This window comes from Lathamus discolor, chromosome 2 (assembly GCF_037157495.1).
Source record: "Lathamus discolor isolate bLatDis1 chromosome 2, bLatDis1.hap1, whole genome shotgun sequence".
NCBI lineage: Eukaryota > Metazoa > Chordata > Aves > Psittaciformes > Psittacidae > Lathamus > Lathamus discolor.
The window spans coordinates 83,121,128-83,148,258 of record NC_088885.1 but is presented as its reverse complement, the minus strand read 5'-3'; the positions used below and the strand labels follow the sequence as shown (position 1 = coordinate 83,148,258).

General features: G+C 42.4%; 1 protein-coding gene across 1 annotated transcript in view; it reads right to left on the bottom strand.

Annotated features, from left to right (window-relative positions):
• MYO10 (myosin X) overlaps positions 1–27,131 on the bottom strand; it is a 157,036-nt gene that overhangs the window by 124,360 nt on the left and 5,545 nt on the right. Inside the window, exon 2 of the mRNA XM_065667576.1 lies at positions 1,756–1,854. Within this exon, the coding sequence (XP_065523648.1) occupies positions 1,756–1,854 (99 nt within the window). The remainder of the gene's footprint in view (positions 1–1,755; positions 1,855–27,131) is intronic.

The following is a 27,131-nucleotide window of genomic DNA, read 5'->3' as shown; positions in this document are numbered from 1 at the left end:
GATAATTACCTAATAGACTGCTTTATTGAAACATTCACAGAACACAAAAATACTTGAGAATTAATTATATTGTCACGTGATTACCAAGAAAAGATTCAATACCTGATATGCAACTTCTTAAAATATTAAAAGGTTACGGCAGATTCTTGCACTGTTGGCATCGGGTAGGATTCCCTACAACCAATACTCCTCTAGCGTACAACTGTACGCCACTGCAGGTTTCTGCAGCCAGTTTATCTTACTCAGAACAGAAAGAAATTAAGATGTACTGCGCTATGCTGTTTCCATTACTCTACAAATTGATGTTTGCAAAGGCTTGAAATCCAAACTCAAAAGTAAAACCTGAGCGCAATTCCAGCAAACACACCTTCCTAGCCCACCACCCTGTCAATCACATTTTGAGGAATCATGCAAAATGCTCAGCGGAAAGATGAAAAAGTGCGAAGTCTAGTACAAGCTACTGAATCAAAGATGAATAATAACGTAATAAGGTCCAAACACTTTCATCAGTTTGTCATTAGACTTGAACATAAGCTGCAGCTGTCAAAAGGGTCTGGGAATCAATACACTGGCCACACTTCAAAATATCGTCATCACCCCATATTTCTGCAACCTGACTCCTTGCTTCCCCTGCCTTGTTCTTCAAACTGATATACAGCATTGCAGGGATTTCCAAGCTAACAGGGGTAATCATCAGGCATTATCTTAGTTTCATTTCACCCGCTTGCAACCTTCTGCAGCATGCAGGTCATCAAACAGCAAGGGCAAGATGGGCTAAAAGCTTATCAGGAAAAGCAATGGGAAAAAAAAATATATATTAATTGGGCAATGTCAGCTGGCCTGGTCCTTTTGCATACAAAGTGCGCTCCTGAAAACGTAAGCCTTGAAAGGATTAAGTTATTAAATGCAGTGAATTGCTAGTGTGCCTTTGGCTGAGCAGTAGCCAGCTCAGACCTGCCAAGGAGACGAATGCCACATCACAGATCTGAAGTTTGCTCCCTACAATCTTCCTGTTTCACATCACCTGCTTTTACCACAAGCAGGCCAAACCAGTGAAGTTTGCTGGTTTCACCACCACCATCACCTCCCCCCATGACGTAAAGAGGAAAACTAATTAAAGAAAAAGAAAAAAAAAGGAGGGGGGGAGAGACAAGCTCCAGCTCCACATCAGCTTCTTTCACCACTGGCAGCCAGCCAAATAGTTACACACTGCCTGAGATGGCCAAAATAACCCAAAGAGATGCTGGGCCAATCTCCATCCCTGGCAGGAGCCAGGAGTGCTTGACAGCTAGGAAGCAGGTATAATCATTCCCTCAATCCTCTTGTAACAGGAGCTGGCAGAGCTGCCCCAGTTTTGCTCTGGGAGTTCTGCCTTGCTGCTTCCCATTGTATCTGTAGCACTCCACTACTGTGATGCCACAGTGCCAAGTACCAGCCCCCTTTTATGTTACTGTAAGGGAATACAACCACAGAGAGGCCACCTACCTATTGCGAAATACATAACCACAGACCTATGTAGAACAAGGCTCTCATACCTGGCAGCGTGGCTTCAGCTTTGTCAGGCATAATCATAGCAACTGACCGGACAGGCAATGGAAAGAGCTATTAAAAAGGAGCTGCGCATTCTGGTTATACAAAAGGAATATTTTATTCGCAAACCTCAGGGCTTTTAGTTTCACCTGTGCCCTCCCCGCAAGGAGAAAGCTTCTTTTGAACAGAGTGGCAAAAAGAGGTATACAGGAACGTTGCCCATACCTGACCATAGTCTGTCCTGAATATGACGACTCCTTCCGCACAGGAATGCACAGTACTGGGATAATGCTGATTATTTTCTCGCAGCCAGACCCGAGATCCCTACAATAAACAAAATAGAGTTATAGATACCATAATTGTAATGGTTGTTAATGAAAAAAGAGTTTCACTTGATACTTTTCTCTGAAATACTTATAAAGTAGAAGGAGAGAAAGCAAAAACAAAATCCAAATAAGCAAGTGAAATAAATAGACCAATCTCTTAGTAGGTATTTGTTGGTTTTTGCCAGAAGAGTAAGCACAGGAGAACTACACTGAAGTGCTTTTTTTTTTTTCCCCCGTAAAAGTTCCCAAAAGCCAGCAACAGCAGCTGCAGCCAATTCTGTGAGTCATGTGCCTCATGTTAGCACACGTAAAATTACACAGAGCTGTTTGAATTTACACACAGTTTAAAAGATCCTCCACAAAGCCGGCTGGCTCCCTACCTGTTTATTTTCAACCTCTGCTAGGCACTCGCAGCACGTCCACCAATCATCTTTCACCTTTTTTCTAAACCACTTTGCCCTTTATATGGTCCTCCTCTCCTGGCTGCCGAGCAACACAGAGGATTTAAAAAGCCAACAAACTGCTAGCAAGCAAGGTTACAAAATAACGATATTTGCTTCTTAGAGGTGAGGAAGCAATGGAGACACTATGGGTGGGACACCTACATCAGTCTAAGAAGACAGGGTAGGCACAGGCTACTCCAATTTTCACCTACCTCGTAGATCCAGCATCAAGAAAACAGACATGACCAGCACTGAGAACAAGTGAGGAGGAACCAAAGCTGATGCTGCAGCAAAAGCCATCCACAAACAAAACCCACTCAAGTTGCTCCAGTGCAGAAGGCTTCAGCTGGCATGAAAACATTGAGCGAGACAGCAGCACCCCATGGCCTGACCTCCAACCCAAGCTATTCTCCCATTCTCTGCAAACAGACAGCAGGGTCCATATCAGAAAGATGACAGTTTAGTGGTATTTAGAGAATGGAGATTTTTTATTTCCACCAGAACAGCAAAATTCTCTCCCACAGAATAAGTAGAAAAGGGCTGGGATGTACCCTCATAACCATGAAGTTGTGACTTGGGTGTACAATCCCCGAAAAAAAGCCAATTCAAATGATTAGTGTTGCATGCTGCCATCCAAAGGTTGTCCTTGCTTTCTCTTATGGGAGAACAGCAGCACTGAGACACAAAATAACACTCACAATGTAAAGACTCCTGCTGCTCGGTGTCTGCAAATGCTGAGAGCTCAGCTGCACATAAAGGACCAGGTAAGGGCATCCGTCATTTTTTTTCACCTCCACCTTTTGGCAAACAGATTTGTATTTTAAATGCTGCAAATGCCTGTGGAGCTGTTTCCTCTTCTACCTCCAGAACCTCAAGCCAAATGGTTTCCAAGTTTACAGCAAGCCCAAGGCAGTTCAAATGCAGGATATGTCAACTCAAAAGCACAAGGTGAGGACAGAGGGGAACAGAAAAAAGTGTGTTAGCACCCAAGGGGGCAGGGAGGAGGAGGAGGCTGGGAAGCAGCAGGGACAGGACTCCCCAGGGTGGTAAAAGCAATAGAGAAGATTTAAGTATTTAGTTCAAAACCCAGTGACAGCAGTGGGGAGACTTCTACCTGCTTCCCTGGGTCTGCATCAGCCTCCAGCTGGCAGAAAAACACAGGGTGATATGTTTTTAATCCTCTCAAGCTGGAGGAAAACCATCATGCTGACCAGTCCGAGGGCACCTCTCACCCTGCTCCTTCCACAGGGAGGAAGGCTGATGCAAGGGCACTGCTCTTGAACTTCCTCTGGTACCACCGCACTGGAGCCAGTAAATAGGCTGCCCTGTGTCCCTTGGGTACAGGTGTAGGTGCGATGACAGCTTGGAAGGCAACATCCTCATTATTAAGGAATATCTACAACTGCTGGGGTGGGAGACAAAGGGTCTTTTGCATTAGTGCAGTTGCTGCCATCAGCCCATTGTCCCCAAGAGCACTCAGGAGTGAAAACTTGAGGCTTGCAGCTGCCCAGAAGCCCTTGTGGGGAGGTGCAATGTGCTCTGACACAGATGCCACCTGCTCTGCTTAGTGCACCACAGCGCGGGTCTAAAGCCTGTAAGGAACAAGCGCACAGCACTGCACAATAAGAGAGATCCTGCTCAAAGTGGGGTGAACTGAGCCTTTTGCCTCAGACTGCAGTATGTCCTCAGCCACCTCTCTTCACCTGTGCATCACAGAAGGCTGGAAAGTATCTGTGGAGATCAACTTCTCCAAACCCCTGCTCAAGCTGGCTGTCCGGGACTGTCCGGATGGCTGTTGAGTATCCCCAAGGATGGAGACTCCACACCTGTATCAGTACTTGGCCACCCACACAGTGTAACAGTGATTCTTCATGCTTAGGGGGAACCTCCTGCATTTCAGTTTGTGCCCATTGTCCTGGTACCGTCAGTGGGCACCACTGAAGAGTCTGGCTGTGTGTCCCCTTTGCACCTTTCATCCACATACTAATACATACTAATGAATATATATGTGTAACCCTCCCCTCAGAGGCTTCTCAAGGCTGAATAGTTCCAGCTCTCTCAGACTTTCCTCATAGGACAGATGCTCCAGTCCCTTCAACACTTCCGTGGTCCTTCCTCAGACCCTATCAAGTATGTTTATGTCCCTCCTGCATACTTTTCTAATGCATCCATCAGGAATACCTATAGAAACCTCATGAGAGGCAATATTCCTGAGTTATCACAGGACACCATAAGAATGAATTGTCAGTCCATGAAATAACTCCATTCAATCTGACAATCCCTGCTTCATGTTTGAATATTTTGTTGTTATTGATGGGATCATTCTGGCATAAAATGGAAGGACGGCAAGGTTGTTCAGCACACAGAAAAGTTTTACTTCACTGGGCTTTCCTGCCCCGACCTAACAACCCCACAGGAGAAAGGCTTATACCCCCCTCCAGTAAATAACCATAGTTTTGTTCAGAAATTGTAACAGATTTAATGATGGCAACTACTGATGCCACCAAGCTCTGCAGAGATGATGGCTGAAGGGAGGTATGTACTGCAGTCACCCCAAGTAGCAAAGGGGATTCAGCCCAACATTTCCCACCACCCAGAAAGCTTTCTGGGTGGGCATTAAGTGTCTGTACCCATCAGCCTCCCCCTCCTCCTCCTAGATAAAATTAATCCATATAAAAGCATGTATAAACAGACAAAAAGGCAATCTGACAAAATGCAGTCAAGTTCTTCACGTGCTTCAGGCCAACCTAACTCCTGTTGTTCCACTAGTTTATTATTTGCCAAAATCTACAAGCTCGAGTAACATGAAGTTTATGCTTTAAAGGGCAATGAAAGGATTATAAACATTAAGCAGCAACAATATTTGCCAAAACCTCAGCATTCAAAGTAGCCTCTCACAAGGAGGAGAATGCTTTCCATCTTGTACTAAATAATTAATTTTGCATATTTCTTTCTATGAAAGGGGGGAAGGAGGGCCTGCACAGAAGAGTTCACTTGGTTGGGCTAGTCCTAAAATAAGCTTTTTTTAAAGGAGGAAAGGGCCTGATTTAAACAAATGTACGTTGTTAGGGGTCAATAGCTGCTATTCATGGGAGGCTGGAACAATGCAGTTCACAAAGCCCGAGGCATCTGAAATGCAAATACAACGTGTTCCCTGGCAAGGTAGCTCAACAATACCCTATCTGTCCATGGGCTGCAAGGCCTTCCCCTCTGGGGGAGGGAAAGAACAAAAAGGTCTTGGCAAAAGATCCTCGCAAACTATGCAAGTTACAGCCACCAACTGGGCAGCTGTCCCTCCGCCATGCATTAACTACGCACAAGTGACAGTTTTGAGAACAGAATCTTCCAGAGTGGTTAATTTATGGGAAACACTTGTTGTATGAGACCCACCTGAGAAAAGACTCCACTCAACACACATGACAGCACATGGAACTGATCTGAATCTGCTTGGGGGAGAGAAGCTTAGTAACTTGGGTTACTCCAGAGCTCCCCGACACCTCGTTCTTCTGGGGTAAAGGAGCAAAAAGCCACGGAGAACTTACTGAAACGCAGTGGGTTTTATTTGTGTGAAACAAGGTTGTAAAAATACTTGGACTAGCATTTGCAGAAGAAGGGCCGTATGCCATCATTTCCATTGCAAATAAACTTCTACCAACTGCAAAAGGCAAAGGAAATAGGTTTGCAAATCTCACAGCTGTAAGACCACCCGAAGAAGCTCCTAGTCCTTCTACCTCTCAGATTTTGCTGCTGCAAACACAAACACTACCTCTTGCCTTCTCCTCTATTCTGTTCCTGGAAATGATAAAAATCCTTTTATACGTTATATTGGACACATAGACTGAAATTACAAAATTAACTAAGAACTTAGTTGAGATAAATTAAAATGGTGGAGCATTCATAGCAAAATGGTAATTAATAGGATAGATTTTGTAGGCATACAGGTTGTATGCTGAATAAAAGAACTGTCTGCACATTAACCACATTTTTTTCATATATAGTATATCTATATAAAAGAGCAGATATTGTATAATAACTGTGTTCTCATCCAAGTGAAACACTATTAATTCATATTATAATATAAAATCCAGCCAACTCATCAATGCAGTCAATTCAAAGCAGTTAAAACTGCTTTAAATTAACAGCAATGAATGTTAGTTATGCTGCATCTGCATTCTAAAAGCATTTTGCTATTAGAGCTTGGCGAAGCAAAAAAAACAATAGCCAATTTGTATTTTGAGAACCTTTTGTTTATACATCTCAGTAGCTTGGCTCCAAATACAAAGTTTGAGAGACAGGAAGAGATGTTATTAACTAGGTCAAGCTGGACATAGCTTTCTAATGCAAAAGATAACCAAAACCACATTTATCCTTGTTCCTCCCCTTCACCAATTCACATACTGATTTCAAACAAAGAGGGACACAGCAGGGAAGAAGCTATCCAGAAAAGAATACAACTTACTTGCTAATTTCATATTAACAAACAGTTTTGCTTCTAAAAACCTTGTCCTTCATTGTTAGCTATGTGCTACTGAAAACACCTCAGTACCCTTAATTTTAACATGCCATCTGCATGCCTAGCCAGACTACTATGTGGCAAACGCATGAAGTTCACTGGAAGCTGGATATACCTCCCCAGCTTCAACCCGAAAATGAAGCGTTCAGCCCCTAAGCAGAAGATCTGACCCGTTCTTATCTAAGAAGGACCATAACAAAGTCCAGGGAAACAAGAAAGTAGCAATGGCCATTTGCCTGACATACTATTCAGTCATTCAGAGCACTGATCTAGATCCTCTCCTTTGCTTCCCCAGTACCACTTCCCTGTGCTCATCAACACAAGGCTTCCACAACAGCCAGATGTCAGTGGTGCCTGAATACAAAACCACCACAAAGGTCTGTATACACTACTGCCACACAACATACAACAGGGAAACACATGAATGTTCCAGAAATCACTCCAAGATAGGATTACTGATGGGCTCCATTCCTCTCTAGCCAGCCTGTCTTCCCTCTGTGAATACTCAAAAAACAGCAGTTTTCATCCAGAGCAGGAATGGGATGGACAGAGTTACACAGAAGGACTAGTTGAACCTTAAGTTTCTGTAGACAGTGTGAGAAAGCACAGCTTTGAAAGGTATTTGAGCATGTAATTTAAATTCCAGTACCTTGAACTCCATGAACTGACTATGCAGTTAAATCTAGGCACATACTTAATGCAGCTGAATTGGGTAAAAATCATTTTCAGAACACAGCACCAATCAGCATTTCCTCTGAGAACGCAGCAGTACACCACTAACGCCTTTCTCTCGACAAATTTATGTCTGAGTACTACCACTTTGCTTCACTGTTTTAAAGCAGAACAAAGCCATGAAGATGTTTCCATGGGATATAAGGTCAGCTGGGGGGGTGGGGTTAGTTCCTGCAGAATACAATCTCATTGAAAATGAGATGTTTCTGTTGCTTGTCCATCCCCCACACCAGATCAAAGCACCAGCTCTCCTGTTCCTGAGTGAGGTCTGCACAACAGCTGCTGGTTAACCTTGAACAGCCTCCACCTCCTTCTGTTTCAGTAATTGGAGATAGCGCAGCACTGACTAGGGCATACCACTTTACAAACAAGAAACCGCATTAAAACCTGTACTATGGCTGTCTTGAGAGGGAACAAGTATAAAATTTGTACCTTTCCCAGGCCTTCGAAAGTATCAGCCCTTCTTACAAGAGCACCACTTCATATAATACATGCTTTTTAAAAATAAGAACTAAAAAACAACATGAACACCAACCCCATACATTTTATCTTCCAGTTATGCGCAAACAGCACAGAGATTCCTCTATATATCCAGGTGGCCAAGCACAGTCCTCCCCACCTTCTTGCTGCAGAGCGTGAAGACGAACATCACTAACAGACTTTGCTCAAAAGCCAAAAAGCAATTGCACTTGTCTGCTCTGAAGATGTGGTTACCAGCTCCTGAGGACAATGAGGTTTCTATATGGCTAGGAAACAACAGCTTTATCACACCATCAAAAGCAAAATCCAGCAATGAGATGCCATCAAGTCTTTTGGGGAGAGTTACCACTATTGCTACAGAATTTCACTTGTTACCTTTCGGTTTTGACAAGTTTCTTTTTCACTTTCAAGACTGCCCAACCTATACCATGGCATCATGGCTACAGAAACATGACAATACAGCAAACTGGAAAGCCTGCTGCCATTATCTGTTGCAGTCAAGTTAGACAGTCAAGTGGACAACAGCTCTTTCCAGCGCCTGCAAGTTCAGGTAAAAAAATAACAGTATCTGTGCTGTCAATCAGTGGTATTTTTGATTAATTCTGAAATTAAAAAAAAACAACCAAAAAACAGTGCTCCAAGTATTACTTGGCAACCAACCATGAATAAAACTGCAAAACTGAGAAATCAAAGGAGCAGGAAACACGTACAGCTCCATCTACCAGATCAAGTTTCAGGTCACAATATGCACCAGCAGCAGCAATGGGTATGACAGATTTGCCCAGCATGCAGCACCTCCTCCACTGCTCTTCGCCTCCACACCTTACCTTGGGGGGCGGGGGGGGGGTGTATTTTTAATCTGTTAAAACTCAGTAAGGAAGATAAGCAATTCAAAAAGTCAGATGGGTGAGGAGAAGGAAGAAGGTTGACTTACTGATGACAGCAGAGACATGTAAGGAATGCAGTGGAAAAAGACAGTGTATACTTTTCTATCACAGTCTATGCTGAGGTGAGGACTAGCAGTGGCCAGGAAAATGGCAGACCACCTGCTACATCCATGGTCGTCTTTAAAGTATCATGTAATTCTCTCCCCTTATTTGAATTCCTAAATACAAAATATCCAGAAACAAAAAAAACAAAACAAACCAGAACAACTTAAGACTTACCCTAAGAACCAAACAAGCCCCAACTCTGCCTTCACAGATTACAATAAGAGTTGCAGTTCTGTCTTTGATGACAGCAGTTTTGCCAAGCACTCATTTTTCCAAAACCATGCGGTTTTTATTAGTCCTGACTACAAATGCAAAAGAATAAACAAAACCCCCATAAATATATCTAAAAAAAAAGACCAACAAAAACAAGCAAACAAAAAACCCAAACAACCAAACACAAACCCACAAAAACCCCAAAACTTTGTTTCCTTTAAGCCAACTGAATTTAACCGATCTGTATACATGCACACTCTAATTCCACATCTATGGGAGTTGAGGGGTTTTATCCTCAACAGGTATTTGAAGGAAGACAGAACAGAGGAAGGACAGTGTACATAAAAGCAGCAGGGGAACAGAGACTCTCCTCTAAAAACCATTCACCAAAGCCTACAGCAATATAGCAAGAGCAGTTATCCCAGCACGACTGCCCAAACAAGCCCATTTAAATCACCACTAACTTCTGCTAACATAATGTTTTCCTTATTGTCTAGTAAGTAGCTACGTTGCCGTGCAGCTCTATTACTGACTTGGGGGACATGAGGACAGCCTGCCAAAATGCCTGTAAGCTCATCCACCATGCTTGGTTGTGCTGAGAGTTCCCAATCCAAAAGCAAAAAGCTGCCAAGCCTGGTAGCTTATGCTACATGACAAGCTCATAAACCTGCATCAAGGTAGAGAAAGATTTCCAAATCCACATGTGTGAAGTTATGCTAAGCACCCTCTTCTCATTCCCTCCTACAGCTACCCTCTTGGGACCAGTGTCTCAGCAACCAGTGAGGCAAAGCGATGGTAGAAACATCATCTTCACTACCCTCTTTATTGGGCCTTATCCACACAACTTGGCTCCTCATAAGAAACTTAGCCCTTAAAAATTTCCAGGTACTGAACTGGTCATCAGCCACAAGTCTCAAAGGCTCTCAAATCTATGTCACTAAGGGCCTCATCTACATGGTTTCTAAATACTTCCAGGGACAGTGATTCCACCACTTCCCTGGGCATCCTGTTCCAATACCTGATCCCCCCCTCCCAGTGAAGAAATTGGAGAGCATGAATGCCCCTACAAATAGCAAGCAGCACAACACCCATCTGTGCTCTTCCTCCTTGCCACTCATGCTTCAGGTGAGCACAGAAAAAGCTGATCCTGCCACTGGAGTCCTAAGTTGCAAGGCTAGCGTTTGCAACTTCCCACACTAATTTGTACACTGCAAACCACAATAATCACCGAGCAGCTCCAAATTGCCTGTCTGGAGATCACCTGATGAAAACACAACCAATTAAGCAAAGTGTAATGGCACGCTTTATCATTAAAGGGCAGAGCACTGGCTTATTCCCATGCAGCCGAGGCAGAAAGGCTGGCAGGCACAGCGCATGCATACAGGTTGTGCAGGGGATGCAGAGGCACATTGCTGAGCTCAGCCTGGCTCCTTTCATAGGACACACACAGCCAGCCTCCCTGCGGGCATCCCGGCAGCAGTCCGAGAAGGGAGAACATGCAGTCCAGAAAACACCCCCAAAGAACTTTGTAACTCAGAAGGACATTTGCACTTTTCCTGGCAAGTGACATCCAATGCCTTTTTCCCCTCCAACTTCCTGCGGCTCCCTGCCATGCATACACCAATGAAATGCATGTCTTAAAAATGAGATGGCAACGGTATTTTAATCACACCCTAGCAGCATATGAAAGCACTCACAACCCCTTAAGTAACAGGTACCATACTTCTACACAGAAAAGCGCAAACACGTTTGCTGGAGAGTTATGCTGGGACCTTCAACCCAGAAGTAAGGGCCTAAAGAAAAGAATAGTCAGGGTATACTCTGTTTAAGTAGATATTCTCTATTTTGAGAAAGGGGATGGAGGGACAGAGTCAAAAAGCAACCCTCAGTTAAGAGTCCCTAGAAGAACTGTAAACAAGCCCACAGGCCTACAAGGTTGGGGGGGGGGGTGTGGAAGAGGGAGAAGAGCACTTATTCCACTTCACATTTATGCTAGAATTAATTTGCATCCATAGCAGTTGAAAAATATGATACTAACAGGATCCTTCTAAATTACTGCACCTGTCTACGACCCCAAAGAAGTGTCCTTTCATCTACTTTAAGTCCTCATTTTGTTTGTCCTACCTTACTCCCATCCCATCAATAGCCTGGGATGCCTGAGATAAAGCACCCTCTGAGACTTTGGTGGACACTTCTCTTGGTTCTGGCGCAGGCAGGGGGTCTTTCTGTCAGCTCTTCCCATCTCCTCCTCCTCCAGTGATTACCTCCTTCTCCTCTCCAGGTCATAAATTCAAGAAAGACTCCCAGCAAAATTTAACATTCTACCATGAACTGAGATGTAAAATGCAGAAGATTTTATCACTGCTGTATTTCAATGTGAAAGGACCTCCCCAGCCCCCTGAAATATTAAGAGAATGTATCAAACTGTGAAGGATAAAAAGCTAAAACCTTAAATAATTTATTTTTCAATTCAAAACTCATTCAATTTGTAAACATCTCACAAATAGGATCTAATCTACCAACTCTGAAGCAAAGTGTCAGTAAATATAGCTGCTCACAAGTTACTTCTCAAACCTGTGATCAAATGCTTTTAGACAAAAATCAATTGCAACAGGCATCTGAAAACACCTAGTTCACTTCCCCAGCACAGGGGACAAGGAAAATTAGGTGGCAGTAGTGGAAGAGAAACCTAATGCCAGCCCAGTCTCTCTCTCTCAGCTGCTCAACGGTACAAGCAGAAGGACTGTGGATCAGGGCTAATCACTTTCCCAGAGGCTTTATGACCCCAAAGGAGCCTGCACCAGTGGCATTTTACACCACTGTAATACACATACAGGAGGTGTAATGTAGTAGGAAAGTGAGTTTGGGATCTATACTGAAGGCACATTTAGCAACAAAGCTTTTATTTCAGGTAAAGATAGAAAGCCATGAAGTAAAAGGAATTTCCTGCATGCACACTGAGCAGTTTTGCACTTTATCAGCTTTACACTTCTCTCAGAGCCAAGGTGATGCTTTGCAAGGCTTCCCACTGCAGAGCCCCATTGCTACTGATGAATACCAATGGTATGCAGCAGTTGCAAGGTAAAAAGGCAGCCTGAAACACTGCATTCATTATATTCAGCCCCCCAAGGTCACAACCCTCCGAAAAGCAATCTCCTGCTTTTGCTTAGTTCGCTTCTCACTGACCAGATATATTTCCTTCCAGTAACACTACTCTTATTGGCGTATCTGCTTGATTTTCCTGCACTTGTGCAACTATAAAATGAATCATCTACAGGGCGAATCACCTGAGTCATTCTGGCAAGTCATTTTTTCTTTTATTGTTTTTTTTCATATATTACATATAATAAAAAGTTGACTCTTTTTAAGTTGGTTCACCACTGAACTGCCAGAAGGGAATACCTTCAGCAGAAAACCCAGAAATGGAGCATACCAGCAAGCTTTCTCTCCTCCTGTCATGGATACTTTCATGGTATACGCTGCACTGAGCCTTGTAATTTCACCCTGTTTCCCATCTCGAATCTATAGACAGATACCCTAAGGCAGGTGATACAAAGCAGCTCACAGGTTTCTTGGATGTATGACAACACACCTTTCCTCATTGCTTGTAGCATCTTTCCAAAGAAGCTTAAAATCTGCAATCCACCTTTCAACAAAGAGGTGTGGCATGTTTCCTCACTTGCAGGCACACCTTAGACGCATTCTCATTCCGCATCCTTGTTTTCATGACAGGGATGAACGTTTCCTGCACTGCTCTGGCACTGATTTTTTTTAACACGTTTACAAGAACTGGAAATTGTTAGGAGGAAAAATGACTACCTCAACCAAGTACTTGCGGCAGGAGCAGAAAGAGCAGAAAAACACAGAAGTTGCTTCTGTATGGGGTTTTTTTTTGTTTTACTGTGATGCAGGTTGATAGAAGATTTAATCCGAAACTAAACCATAAAGCAATTAGAAGAGCTTAACCAAACAGAAGTGATTTAAAACATTAACACCTGACAAAGGGGGCATTTATTCCAGAGATAAACGAGGAGTACAAGGAAATGCATCTGGGCTGAGACTCTCTTCTACTTTACTATGTCCAGTCTGCAAAAGCATAATAAAACCAGGGTTGAACAGCTGCATGCATCTCAGCGGAAAAAGGACATTCTCCGCCAAGCTATTTTGACTATACATTGTAATCTCCCAGAGGTGCATCATTCACATATCAAGGTAGGAATCCCTTGCAGCCAAGCTCTTCCCATGAAGTGAGGGGATTAGCTCAAGCCAGAAGTGGAGCCTCACTTCTCCAGGACCAGGTCTGAAGTCAGACTGCACTCTTTATTATAAACATGACTAACTTGGGCTGAGACTCTAAAAAAAAAAAAAAAAAAAAGAAAAAAAAAAAAGAAAAGAAAATCAACAATTTTGGTCTAAATCCAGGGAGGAGATCCCATTTCCTTCACACAAAGACCTGCCAGATGTGACCAGAAGCCGCATCTTCTCAGCCTGGAAGCGCCTGGAAGTGCCAGCTGTGGACAGCTGTGCTTCCCTGGATTAGAAAAACTGATGTGTGACTACAGAAAGACCTGGCAAGAACACAGCTGCTTGAGACAAGAGATATTTAAAAGTGAGATCCAGCAGATTTTACAGCTGATGAAAGTAATGAAACAACAGCAGAGACCTAGGGATTATGCTGCTAGCACTAACGCACCTCTTTCCAACTGCTGTTAGCAAGAGGAGCAAGCACCTCTTTCCATTCCAGCCATCTTGTCTTCAATAAGTCATCATATTTCAAAACACACTAGCCAATACCTTAGGCTACCCACAGACTGACATACACCTCTATATCAGGCAACAGACAGACAACATACATAGGCAGCGCAGCAACTTTAAGTTTCACAAAAGCATGCTTTTCTACAAAAAGGAAAATGCTCCAGCAGGTTTACATACTCCTGCTCAGCATTTCCCCCCCTCACACTGCCACCCTAAAAGGCATGCTGGAAGCTGCTAGTCAACAGAGTAGGCAGCAAGCGTTCATGAGCAACCCTTATTGACCCCAATGCCTAGAGAACCATGACTTGGCCCTTAACTACCTCTGAAAGTATGTCTGCTCAGGTGCACAATCCTTTACATGGCAAGTTATTTTACTCAGGAATGAATTAAGTCAACCAACTCTTTTGACAACATCAGCCCAGTCAATTCCATAAACATGCATGGTACATCCCACACCATGGTACAGGTCCCCAGCCTGTGAAACATGGGAGGACTTCACAGGCATTCTGTCTCAAGGATGTGGCTTTACATTAATTATAAAGAAGGTGCCTGCACAGTAAGTTCAAGTTCAATTAGCAGGGTGCCTAAATTAAAATGCAAATGTAGCACTAAAAATGCAGTATTACTGATTCCTCCTGCCCAGAGTGGTGGTTTTTTTCTTAAATAATAAATAAAAATAACCCTAAAACCAGGGAAAAAGAAAAAAGGAGGAAAAAAAAAGGCAATACAACAAACCCAAAGTACATGGACTTCATAATATTCAAATGCCTGCACAAGCTCAGGCTGGGAATTTTCCACGGCTGCTTAATAAAGTGCTGTTAAAATATATTTCATTTTACTTACTCATAATCAGATTTTTATGGCACTGAAGAATACAAGTCAAACACAAATATAAATGCAAAACCAAATATAAATGTCTTCCTCTGCCTAAACACAGACAATATATTTTACTACTTTTTATACTAGTAAAAAAGTCACTCCTCATATTACTACACTGTGAATCAACAAAACAGCTATTTGTTGGGTTTGGGGGGTGGTTGGTTCATTTGGTTTATTTTTTTAATAACTCTGAGGTAAAACGAAATGACCCGAACACTGCTGAAGAAACAACTTTCCCACAAATGCTGAAGCATGAAATTGAGCAAAGAGAAGCACTATTGGCAAATTACTGTAGAACAGAAGAGGATTCAGGAAAGCCTCCTTACTGAGAAAGGGCATGTTTGATTTCAACTGATGTGAACATGACGCATACCCAAGAGTTGATGAATGCTTCTTCAGCTCAGACCTCCTTTGGGTAAAAAAGGCTCCAATCTGGCCACCTGGAGGGGTACCTACCCCTACTGAATTACTCTCAGAAGTGTCATTACAAAAGAGGTGAGTGTTTTTAGGCGCGTCGCTAGTTATTCAGATGGCTTTGGCCATCTGTAATTTTACTCTTAAAAAAAAAATTAAACCACCAGCGTGTTATGAATCTCAGAGCAGCAGAAAAATCTGACAGGCACCTTGCTCATTATAACCAGAAAACCCAGCCCTACTCAACAGTCCTGCTGAAGCTGGTGCCCCTACAGCACTCCTTAAGTCTGGAATAGTAGGAATCATGCAAAGCCACTTACACTTCACAGCAAATAAATCTTGTAGTAGCAATGTGTTCCTCCTCTGCCAGCTCAGTATTACCTTCCTCCAGGTTTTAACTTGGCTGCTCGATAAAAGACTTGGCCTTAAATGGAACCAATTTTCTTTTTGAAGTCATAACTTAATCTCAGAATGGAACAATAACTTTCTGCTCACTGCACATACTACCTTTAACCCCCTCTGCAGCAATTAAAATACTTCATTCTGCAGGGAGGAACAGAGATTTCCTCACCTGTAAGGAAATTAATTTTTAACCCTTGGAGCTCCATATCACTTTCATGTGTCCAGTGGAAATTATTGCAAACCATATGAACAATGTGCCTGGTGACTATGTGCCTGCTCCTTCACCAAGGAAGTCATCCAGAACTTGGCCCCCTTTGCTTAGCTCTGATGGTAAAATTGGGTTTATTTGTGTCAGGACAAGGACCCAGGGAGGGTAAAAGTCTTATGTACTACACCTCCTCATCCTGGAAAAGGGAAAAAGATGTTGGAAATGGAAAATCCTGTAGTATTTTGCAACTCGAGAATGAAGGCAAAAGCTGACAGTTACTTGTTGAGGGCTGAAAGTTTTTGGCAGATGCAGTGATGCAGTTTAAATCATCCAAATCCCATGACAGCGTTCACATGACATCATCTTCCCTCTTGCTCATGGGCCAGCCTTCCTACAATTTCCCTGTTGTTTCAAGTATCAACTTGTCTTTGTTTTGAAGAAGTGACTATAATTTCATCATAATTCTAGCTGCTCATACATACGATGAGCACAGCTAAACTCTGGCAGCACATTTATCACCCAACAGATCTTCTGAAGAGAGCGCCCTTACAACATTGTTTTGGTCACATTTTCAGTTCCCTTTCATCTTCAGATAGCCATGAGCATGTTTGTTTATGCACAAATGTGACCATCAGAACTGCTGGGCATATTTTCACATATACAGATGCTTTCACAATGTTTTCTTCTCATAAAAGTTAAATCCCCACCTCATAGTCACATAAGCAAGCTTCCATTTGTAGAGGACAGTTACAAAATCTAGGCTCATAGCTAGAAGTATATGGAGACACACGCTTCATTTTAGTTCCTCCAGATCATCTTAAGACTCACCTCAAACACATCCAGCTTCCAGAGGTAATACACAACTTCAGCCAACTTGCAAGGAGTTTGCTTGTCATCTACCCCAATATGCTGTGCAAGTCTCTCCCTCAAATAAATGGAATCCAGTCACTTTTTGTCAAAAAAGAGACACATTTACAGAAATTAAAGATGCGATTACATTTGATGGTCCTTCTGTTGCAAGAGAAGCTTCCAGCAGACATTTTCCACAGCAAGTTGATGCTCGAATATTTAGGAGTGGGCATGGGCTGGTCATGAATCACACCGAGAGCACACACATCCACACCCGCCCTTCCTGAGGTAGCTGTGTGAATAACACAGACAGTGCTGCACCACAAGGGTTGAACATCACTCACCCTGTAAAACTCAGTTACTACTTTACACAATAATGCATAACGTCATACGCAGCTTCTTCTTGCTCTTTTCAAGAAGAGAGCAATGGCCAGTTCTTCTTTAAGTCTATTTTCTACACAATGCCTATAACTCAGAGACTTTTTTACTTCTTAACAATAGCTCTCACGATACCATCTGGTGCCTAAAAGACACAGGCTGGCATGTAATTACCCCTATCCAGTCCTAAGGCAGTTCAATTTCTTCAGCAAAGTCAGGAACTACAAGCCACCAACTCCATTACTCCTTATTTCATATGCTGCTCTGTTTCCTTTCTGCTAAATTAAAGGAAGCAGCGTTGAAACTCAGCCTCTCCGGGCCAATATGGTTGCAATATTTGCACTCTTCCAAAGGCAATGGTCCCTCAGGGACAGCTTCCTTAAAAGCTGAAAAAGAAAAATCTCCTATAGAACTTCATAGTCAGTTCTGAACATCTCCACTACAGAAGTCACCAGTGGTAAATGCTCATCCCTCAACACATGCCATGCACTGCAGTGAGATGGTTTGATGGCTTAATTAAAACAAAAATTAATTAGAAATTTGAAATAATTTCTAGCTCTCCAGGAACACATCTGCAATAAAAGCAGCTCTACAGTCAATGTACAAATCAGCGTAACAATGATCCGGAGACGGGTTAAAAAACGGTGGCAAGCTAGACAAGTCATTAGTTAACAAAGGTGCATCTGTGCGGAGAGCACAGAGACTCAATTGTGGCAGAGACTTCCTGCCCCATCCCTGACAGCACAGAGGTGGCTGCAGAGGCTGCACTAGCACCCCTGCATGAAAGGGTGACATAGCATCATGCCTTACACAGGGACATTTCACCCCTCGGTTACCCACCAGGGAGTTACAGCAGCAATGCAGAAGGGTACTTCAAGTAAGCATAAGAGTAGATTCCCAGAAGCTATGCTTGAACCGTGGTCACCACTACTTACACGTAATTTGTACAGAGATCAGCAGTTGTTACTTTCTGGATTTCAGTCATTTTGACCAGTTTCTCTTAAGTGGAGTTTTGGGGGTTTCCCTGAGTCCCAACATAGATAGTGTTCAGAGAGTCAGACTTGGGTCGGAAGGGACCTTTAAAGATTACCTAGTTCAACACCCACTGCCATGGTCAGGGACATCTTTCCCTAGATGTTCATTAACTCTCTCATGGGAAGCTTGGATTGTGGTGTGTTAAGAAGCCAAGCAACTTGTACCCAGCTAAACGCCAAAATCACGAGGTATTTCTAATTCAGGTAGAACTGTGTCCTATATTCATCCTGGGATTACCAACATTGCTGAATCACGATGTCTTTACGTAAATAGAGCTAAATCTCCACGGAAATATTACACATCCTGATATTATGCAAGTCAAGGCATCAAATTTTAGAAACCCAAGCCACAACACTTTCTCCCACTGCTTGTTTTGGGTTCATTATCTTTAGCCATGATCACATAGCTTAGTTATAAAGCACCAAAACCCTAGAACTCTCCTGTGCCTTTAAACCTACCCACCCGCACGCCTTTCCTCCCCCAAGGCCTTCCTGCTCCTGCCAGCCAGAAGCCGCTATCGCAACTGCTTGTTTGGAAACTGCCAATGTCCACTGATAAGAGAAGCAAAGCTCACAGGTCAGGAACAGTCTGCTCACCTGCATTACCCGTGGCTCAGGAGTGACCTTTGTAACAGCCCTCTCAGCTGTTGGAGAGCTGCTTTGCAAAATGCATGCAGGGAGCCAAAATGAGCAAGACTTTGGATAAACCCAGGAGCATTCCATCTTTATTATCACTTTCCAAAGAAGCCTGGGAAGCCTGGGAAGCACAACATGTCCACAGAAGCACTTGGCATTAAAGAGGAAAGAGGGCACAACAAGTGTCAGTGCTTGACGAGTCAACACAAAGACAGAAGAAATCTAGATCTGAAGATGAAAGCCATAATACTGCACCAGTGGAGTCAAAGAGAGATTAACTATTATTCAGCTATCCATGCAAGCCCCCAAGCTCCTCACTTAATTAGGCTGAAACACAGCTAAGTTTGAAAGGTAGCTACTTCTTCAAACAAAGACTTTAAACCAAAAACCATAATTTATGGGATCAGCACTGTACACAGTACAAGAAACACAAAGACCCAGATTGCACAAGGTGCCCCACTGGAAAACATTAATCCCAACACCTAAAGACTAGAAAAACTGGCATCCCCTCCAAAGCCATTCCCAAACACCATGGGGTCTCCAGGGCTCTTCCAGGGTACCCAGCAGACTCCCAGCACATCACTGGTTGTAAACCAAGCTTTATTGTCCACAAGAGCAGACCTACTGACCCACTAGGAACACATTAGCTACTGCCTACATGGTTTCCATATTGCTCAAAGGATTAAAGATACTGGTTTAAAACAAAATTCAGTGGTTTATCACAACTGCAAACATGCCAACAAATAGAGATGCTGCCTTGCAGGGAGCAACTTATTAGAAGTGAAATTATTCATAAATTCATGTATATTTCAGACTGCGGCCAAGCCTCTTTTGCCATTTATGAGGGCATACTTAAAGACCTTTCTTTGAGCAGAAAGCAGTGCAAGTGCAGCTATTTTTAGAGCTATCTAAAAAATGGCAGGGCATGACATACCTTTTTACCACACAGTAAAGATGAAAAACTTGAACAACCTCTCTCTTTTACCCATCTCAGAGCTTAAATGAGTAACTTTATTTATAGCCACTAATGGTTACCACTTCTGAATTTATTTTTTCTCCCCAACAAACCACCTTTCCTGCAGGGAATTTAAGCTTTTAGCTATTTCAGATATTTTTGTTATTTTTGCTCAGTGCGGCTTTTGAGCTGTCAACAAAATTCCCAGGTCATTGAAAATAAGCAAACAGCAAATAGCTTTACTGTTTCAGTCAACCCCAACTACAAAAGTCAGAAAGAGGGAGAAGATATACAAACCAATTGCCTTGGGTTTTGTTTTGTTTTTAAATAATGATGAAGCAACTCATTGCCATATGTTTCCACCTATGTAGGCATTTCCCCAGCTGTGCCAAATCATTTACTTAAATTTAAGTGGAAAAAAACATGTGCAATACACGAGAACATTAGATAACACCAGCATTAGCATGGAACAACAGTTTTAATATAAAAAGATGGTGCAAATTTCTTATTTAGATTTGTACCAGCAAAGAGTACAAGGTACTGTTTTCCCCCTACCTGCCTCCTCTTCACTGGTACACAGGGAAAGAACAGCGCACAGCATTGCGGCTGAAGTACAATAAAATACCAGCAAGCTAAATAAATATGCACACCCACAAAAGAAGCAGCAGCTTACACAGCTTACTGACATAGTCTTTTCTTTCTAAAAGCACATACAAGAAGCATCTTAGCTTCCAGGTGGTCTCAGACTCTTCCACGAGCAAAGATGTAAAGTGGACTTCTTAATGATCCCAAGCTACCAGCTACCTCTGCAGTCTTGGAGGTAAAGCACTGACCATGCAACAGAGATCTCCTGAAAGGTCTCCCTCTTCTAACAGTTACCAAGATCTGACAAAAATACAGCCGTCTGCTGAAGAGCAACTGGTAGCACCACAACTGCTCTTCAGAGAAAAAGAGCCACTCACTGATTACTAGTTACTTTGGTACAGCATCTGGAACAAAATTACTGGGAAAAGATGATCACATGACAACAGAAAGCAGGAATTTCAGTGCTAGTAAAAATAAAAAGGGCAATTTTTACAGCAATAATATTGCCACCAGTGGAGCAGTACTAACAAATGCCACAAAGTCCTATTTTTAAGCTATACATTACTGCAGCTTTCTCAAGAATAACACCAGGTTTTCCAAATAAGCCTGTGTAAAACTATTCAGAAGCACGTCATTGCTCAGTACCGCCAAAAAAAAGATATTCAGAAACGCAACCCTAAAAACCAAGACTTTCTAAAATGTTGGCATTTGTAATACCAGAGGCCCAACCAGAAAAAAAAACACATTCAAAACCTACAGCTAGGAAAACTCCAGTGGCCTCGGGACAGCACAAAAGGTTATTCTGCAACTGCGACAGGAATTGCAGAGCCAAAAAAAAGGAGCTTAATTTATTAATTTTAAAGCAGTAGCTAACAGATATTGTTGTCCCATCCAGCAAGGAATGTTGAGATGGGACATTGAGATGTCTTTGACATGGCTTTGAGAAGCCATCCTGCTACAGCATCTGCTCCTGCTCGGTGCCTGATGCTCCTTTCCTCCGCTTCTCAGAGGGGTGCCTTGGGCAATCCCCACAGCAGCATCACCCATGATCTGTTGCTGCAGGTGTCCACACCTTCGCTGCCTTCAGCACTTCTTTCCCCTTCAATTTAACAACAGTGATTAATATGCACTCACTCTTCTTTCCTAATGAGAGATGACCCCCCTCTACATACAGGGCATGAGGCATATCCCTGTGCACTGAGATAGCCACAGCACATGCTGCCTCCAATGACTTCCAGCAGAAAAAAAAAAAAAAAAAAGCCAAAAAAATCCCAGAAAACCAGCAAAGCTTTTGTGGACTCTCTGACTGCATAAAGAGACTGCGCACTTCTCAGATCAGGTATCTGCAAGCAATATAAAGGACTGCTTCTATAAGCAGCACCCAAGTTAAAGAAATCAAAATCAGGATTACAGCCTGTATTTGCCCAACTCCAGAAGCACCTAGGAGACAGTAAATGCTGAATCACTACCCAAAGGAAGAGGATCCCACAACTTGATGTGTTTCCTTTGCATTCAGTAAGGACTGCTAAGAACAAGCTCCACCGAAGGACCACTGGATGAGCACAAGAAAATACACAGATCTGGGTACCACTTCCTGTCCTCCACTAGCTGCTGATGGCATCTCCACCTTAACTGCATGGTGCAAAGGTTTCCTACTGACAAAGGTGCAACTATACAGTAAAAGTTTACTACAACTATTGCATTACATTACAATTAAGTTTATTAATGGGCTTCTGTACACAAAAGGCCAGGAAGTTTACTACTGCACCAGGGTTGTAGTCATTTAAAGTACTGAATTGCCAAAGCAAATGATGGCAGAAATGGTGTAACAGAAATCGGGAACAGAGACTCTCAAAACTAACGCAAAACAGAGGACCACCCTTTTGCTGCAAGCACTGTGCAACTTCATCAAAATCCCACTTACCACCTGTTAAAGCTTCTCAGATTTGGCACATAAAATATTAGAAATACAATTGCAAGAAGAGGTGGAGGGAAAACTGAGCTGCTGCTACGCAAATTATATTTTATAGCTCAGATTTGCTCCATTTGTTTATTCCTTGAAATAGCTTACAAAGTATCAGACAGCAGAATCCAAGTCTGGGAGTCTTAACAACAAAGAGCTAACTTCATCGGACACTCCTCCTGGTACACGATCTGAAAAGCAGCAGGAAATGCCATCTTTTAAAGCCCTGCTGTAAACACTGCTCTCATTTTCTTTTAGGGAATATACGAACTGATTGCACACACCAAACAAACCTATCCATCGTACACATCACCAGAAAGCTGTAATGAGGAGATAAACCCTAATCACAAAGCCACAGTCTGCGTTTAATAAGAGAACGAGATCCAGGAAGACAACCAACTAAGCAAGACGTCAGACCTGCAGAATAGGCACCTACCTATTCCTTGTCCTGATGTGAACTCCAGCATCCCGCCAACTTGGCTCTTTTCTTAAGCAAACAAAAATATACCCAAGATACACAATTGTATCTGTTTTGTATCTATTTTTACCCACTAAAATGGTCAAATAGAAGTGATCTCTACTATTCTGTAAACCAGACGGGTATATTAAACAAAGGGATTTGACTTTTCCTCAAGATAAACAACTTTGTAAGAAAAATAAACCTATTCTCTTAACAAATATATTTAACTTCATCTGAGTAAACATTTTAACTGCATACTAAACAACAGCAACTAAAATAGGACCAAATAATCCATTTCCGATGATGCTATAAACATCAATACTTTTTCAAAACAAGGAATAAACTTCTCTTATCTCCCGGCCCCAAAACTAGGACCAGTTTGGCTGAATGCAGAGGGGAGGCGTGTGAATCTTCCCAGAGACATCCTGTATTTCTGTTAGCAAGGTTGGGAAAAGGAGAACAGACATATGCAATGCACAACACCAAAACCATACAAGGCTTTGCAGCAACACCACTTTCACAGTCTACCATGGTTGAAGGTTTGCAAGGACAAGAAGAGGGCCTAGGGGACTAGGGTACTAACTTTCATGACACCTTTCAGAAATACTCTGCTTTGTAATTGCATCTGGATTTAATGACAGCTAGCACTCATCAAATATTTGATCCCCAGGTCCCTACCTGAGGTTACACTACAAGCACCAAAATCAGTCCTGACTTCGGAGACCATGACGGCAGGGTTGGTCAGACGAGTGTTGTTCTACTGACATTATCACGTACAGAAGTTAAGAACCTAAAAAGCAAACTGAAAAATCCTCAGTACTTTTAATGACTACTGCAGTATTGAGGCAGACGTGCCATGATAAAAAGCCCTCGGGAAAACTTGCTCAGAGTGGGAAGACAGTTTTGCCACAGGGGAAAAAGCAACAACCATTTTCCTCTGCTAAGTTATCCTTATAGCATCTCCCTTAAGGGCATTCTCCAAAACAAAACAGACTTGTATTAACACACTCTTGTACTACTGATCTACAATAAAGGATTATGAATAGTTTCCCAAGAATATATAGGAAAAGGCAACACCAACACATCAAAGTGTACTTAAGCCTTTTATTTCCTGAGTCCTCCAACTCGGCCAGTCACCCTGTGCATGCCATCAGCCGGGATCACATGCGAAGGCACAGCTCAGCTCCTGAAGCCTGCGGCTGAGCTCCTCTCTCTTCCTTCCTTCCTCTCTCCCTCATTCAGAACAAAACAAAACCAAACCCCAAATAATTTCACTGAAAGATTTAACTTGTCTAAGAGATGGGTTAAAGAGAATATTGACTTCTTCAATATTCACCTTTGCTTAACATTCTTTCAAAAATCTCTAGTGAGGCTCACCACAAGATGAAGATAACATACTTTCAAAGAAAAGAAAGTCTGATACCATAAACCAGGCAAAATGTCCCACCGAAGCAATTAAAGTATTTGCTAAAATGTATTAACATACAAATACAAGCATACAGGAAGCCTATTCAATTCTGAAGTCTGGCAGGCCACTGGATGATACAGGAGATTGATAACGTCTATCCTCCGGGACATTTTCCTTCAGCATGCCATTAATCCTAGAAGGTGTAAAAGGTATTATACTGACTCCCACATTTAGGCTCTGCTCCAACACACTTATATTTACCCACTGGAGGGAGGGCCACTGAGACAAACAAGAAATCCAGCTTAAGATGTACTGAAACTGAATTTTCAGTGCAAGTTCAGAAACCCATACAAGTGACCAGTACTCTTCACTTTCAAAAGAATTCCTTCCATACACAAGGGGAAACTGCACAGTTTTCCTCAAAGCCAAAAAATGCTCCTTTTTTACCCCCCGTTACTGACTGTGGGGGCTCATTCTTCATGAAAAATAACTACGCACAATTGCTAACTTTTAAGTCACAATTTTAAAAATTATAACAAAAAAATTACAATATCTCATACAGAAACTGTGTTAAACCCCTCTATGGAAGGGTTTACACAAAATGGAAATGTTAACGTCAGTCAGTAACACCAGACACACCCCAGTTTCTGCCATGCTTCAAATCTGAACCAAAATGGGGTCTGCTCCTAGTAGGCTATTCAGGAAGGAAAAACAGATATTATCAAGTTGTATCAACATCACTCATGTTTGAGATTTCAACAAAGAAAAATAGTAGACATAGAAAAGAAGCCTATAAACTTTCTACCAAGTAAGACGACTTTTCTAGGTTAGATTGAAAAACAGTCACTTAGCCACAAAGGAAATAAGCGCCTAAATAGAGGACAAGTTATTTACGTTTATCAGTAAAACAAGCACAGGTGTGACATGTTTACAGCTGAAACAACTCAGCGGCCTTCTCCATTCAGTTATCCATTTATAGTGGGGAAGTTACTTCCTCAGTCATGCTGTCCACAGAATGGCACCCGGCGGAGAAGCCACCAGACACCCACTGACACAGCCTTGCAGTGCCTATCCACCAGCTGAAGACAAGAGCAAGCATAAACATTATTTGGACTTACCCAAGATGGCAGTCTTGATCACTGGTTTTGCAGCAATGAGTCTAAAGTAGGCAGTACATTCTCCCCCAACATGTTCCTACTTCTTACAGGTATATTTGGAAACACTAGTAATCTTCACTCATTCCTTCTGTCCTAACAAACCTTTCACAGTATACATTTCCAATATAACACTTATTTTCCATGTAATAAATTAGTAATTTCTTCATCAGCATGGATATAGCTTACTTCAGAAGGCAGGTGTGGAGGACAGTTAGTATCATTTCCCATTCTACATCCAAACTTTGAAAAGTCCTGTCTTTAAAAGAATGGAGTGCCTGAGCTTAAGCTTGGACTTCTAACCAAAAGGATAATCCACTTAACCTTTCTTAATCAGGGGATTGTCCAAAACGAAGTTGCATTACAGTAAATACGACTAAGGTATAATGCCAAAATTTTCATAGAACATCTTGGAAAAGTGTAAATAAGTAAAAATAATAATTAAAAATTTTCAAAATTTGAACCAGTAATGCCCCAAAACCAGTAACCTGCCCTGAACTGTTGCCCCAACACCAAGCTATCCTCCTTCACATCTCACTAATGGTTTAAAGTGTCACATAATGACAAATTATGTGACAGAAAGATCAAGAGAAATGAGAACACCTAAGCCATGACTATCATACAAGCCTGAAGTCACAATCAATCTATCAAGTTTTGAGGTCAATTCCCAAAACATGTAAAGTAGCCACCATTAGTGACTTAAGGATGACAATTCTTCCTTCCCCCCTCCCCAAGCAAAAGTCTTAATTCACAGTGACTTTTTCCCTCCTGCCCTTCTACCAGGGCTCCACCCTAAACTTGTGTTCCTGGCTCTGACCACAGCCAGGGACTGTAATTCACTAAGGAAAAATACCAGCCCTGCAGCCAAAAAGGATGGCGAGATCAAACTACCCAGAGCACACGCTTCCCTCCAGACCTGCACCAGGCACACAGTCACCGTGCCAGGTGTGCAAGGGATAGAGCTGCTGCTCCTGTCCCTCGCAGGAGACTGCAGCACCTTCCACTGGGGCCACATCCACCCAAGAGACATGAAAAGACACTTCTCTCACTAGAAATCTTTTTCTATTTTTTTTAAGTCCAATCCATATGCACTCCCCATATTACAAAAAAATAATAAATACACCCCCCCCACACACACACAAAAAAAAAAAAAAGGCATGTTATTCACTTGCTAGGGGTTAGGTCTGGATTTGTTCTGTGCAAACACACTGACACTGCATAAATATGCACACACAAACAGCCAAGGACCTACCAATTTTCTTTCAGCTATTTTCTGAAGTCTAATACGACTATTTTGGTTTTCCCAAGCTGAAACCTAAGATTCAGCTAAAAACACCGTAGCAGAAGCCAAACATGATACAACCAAGACAATCAACAGCATAACATTTGATAAGGGGCCCCAGACTTTTCTTTCCCCAGCTTGAGGCACTTGGGGCAACAAGAGCACTGAAAGGTTCCAAGGCTTCTCAGGCTACTCATGGTACCAGCACACTGAACTCTCCATATGACACAAAAAAGTCCAGCTCCCTTCCCTCCTGCAAAGTAGTCACCTCCTGCCTCCACAGAATCACAGAAAAAACTGTGAAGCATTTATGATACAAGCCCATCCCGCTTGGCTTCAAAAATAATCTGGGACTTGCCATGCTTTCAAACAAGATTCCCTTTCACTAGGCAGCAGGCTGTACGATAGCTCCAAAATGAAAAAAGAGCCAAAGAGGTTCACAGCCTTCAGCATCACCCACACAGAGGGCTCACCAAATGAAAATACATATAAAGATAAAAATCTGGTTGGAGCAAAATAGCTTACTCAAAGTGCTGACAC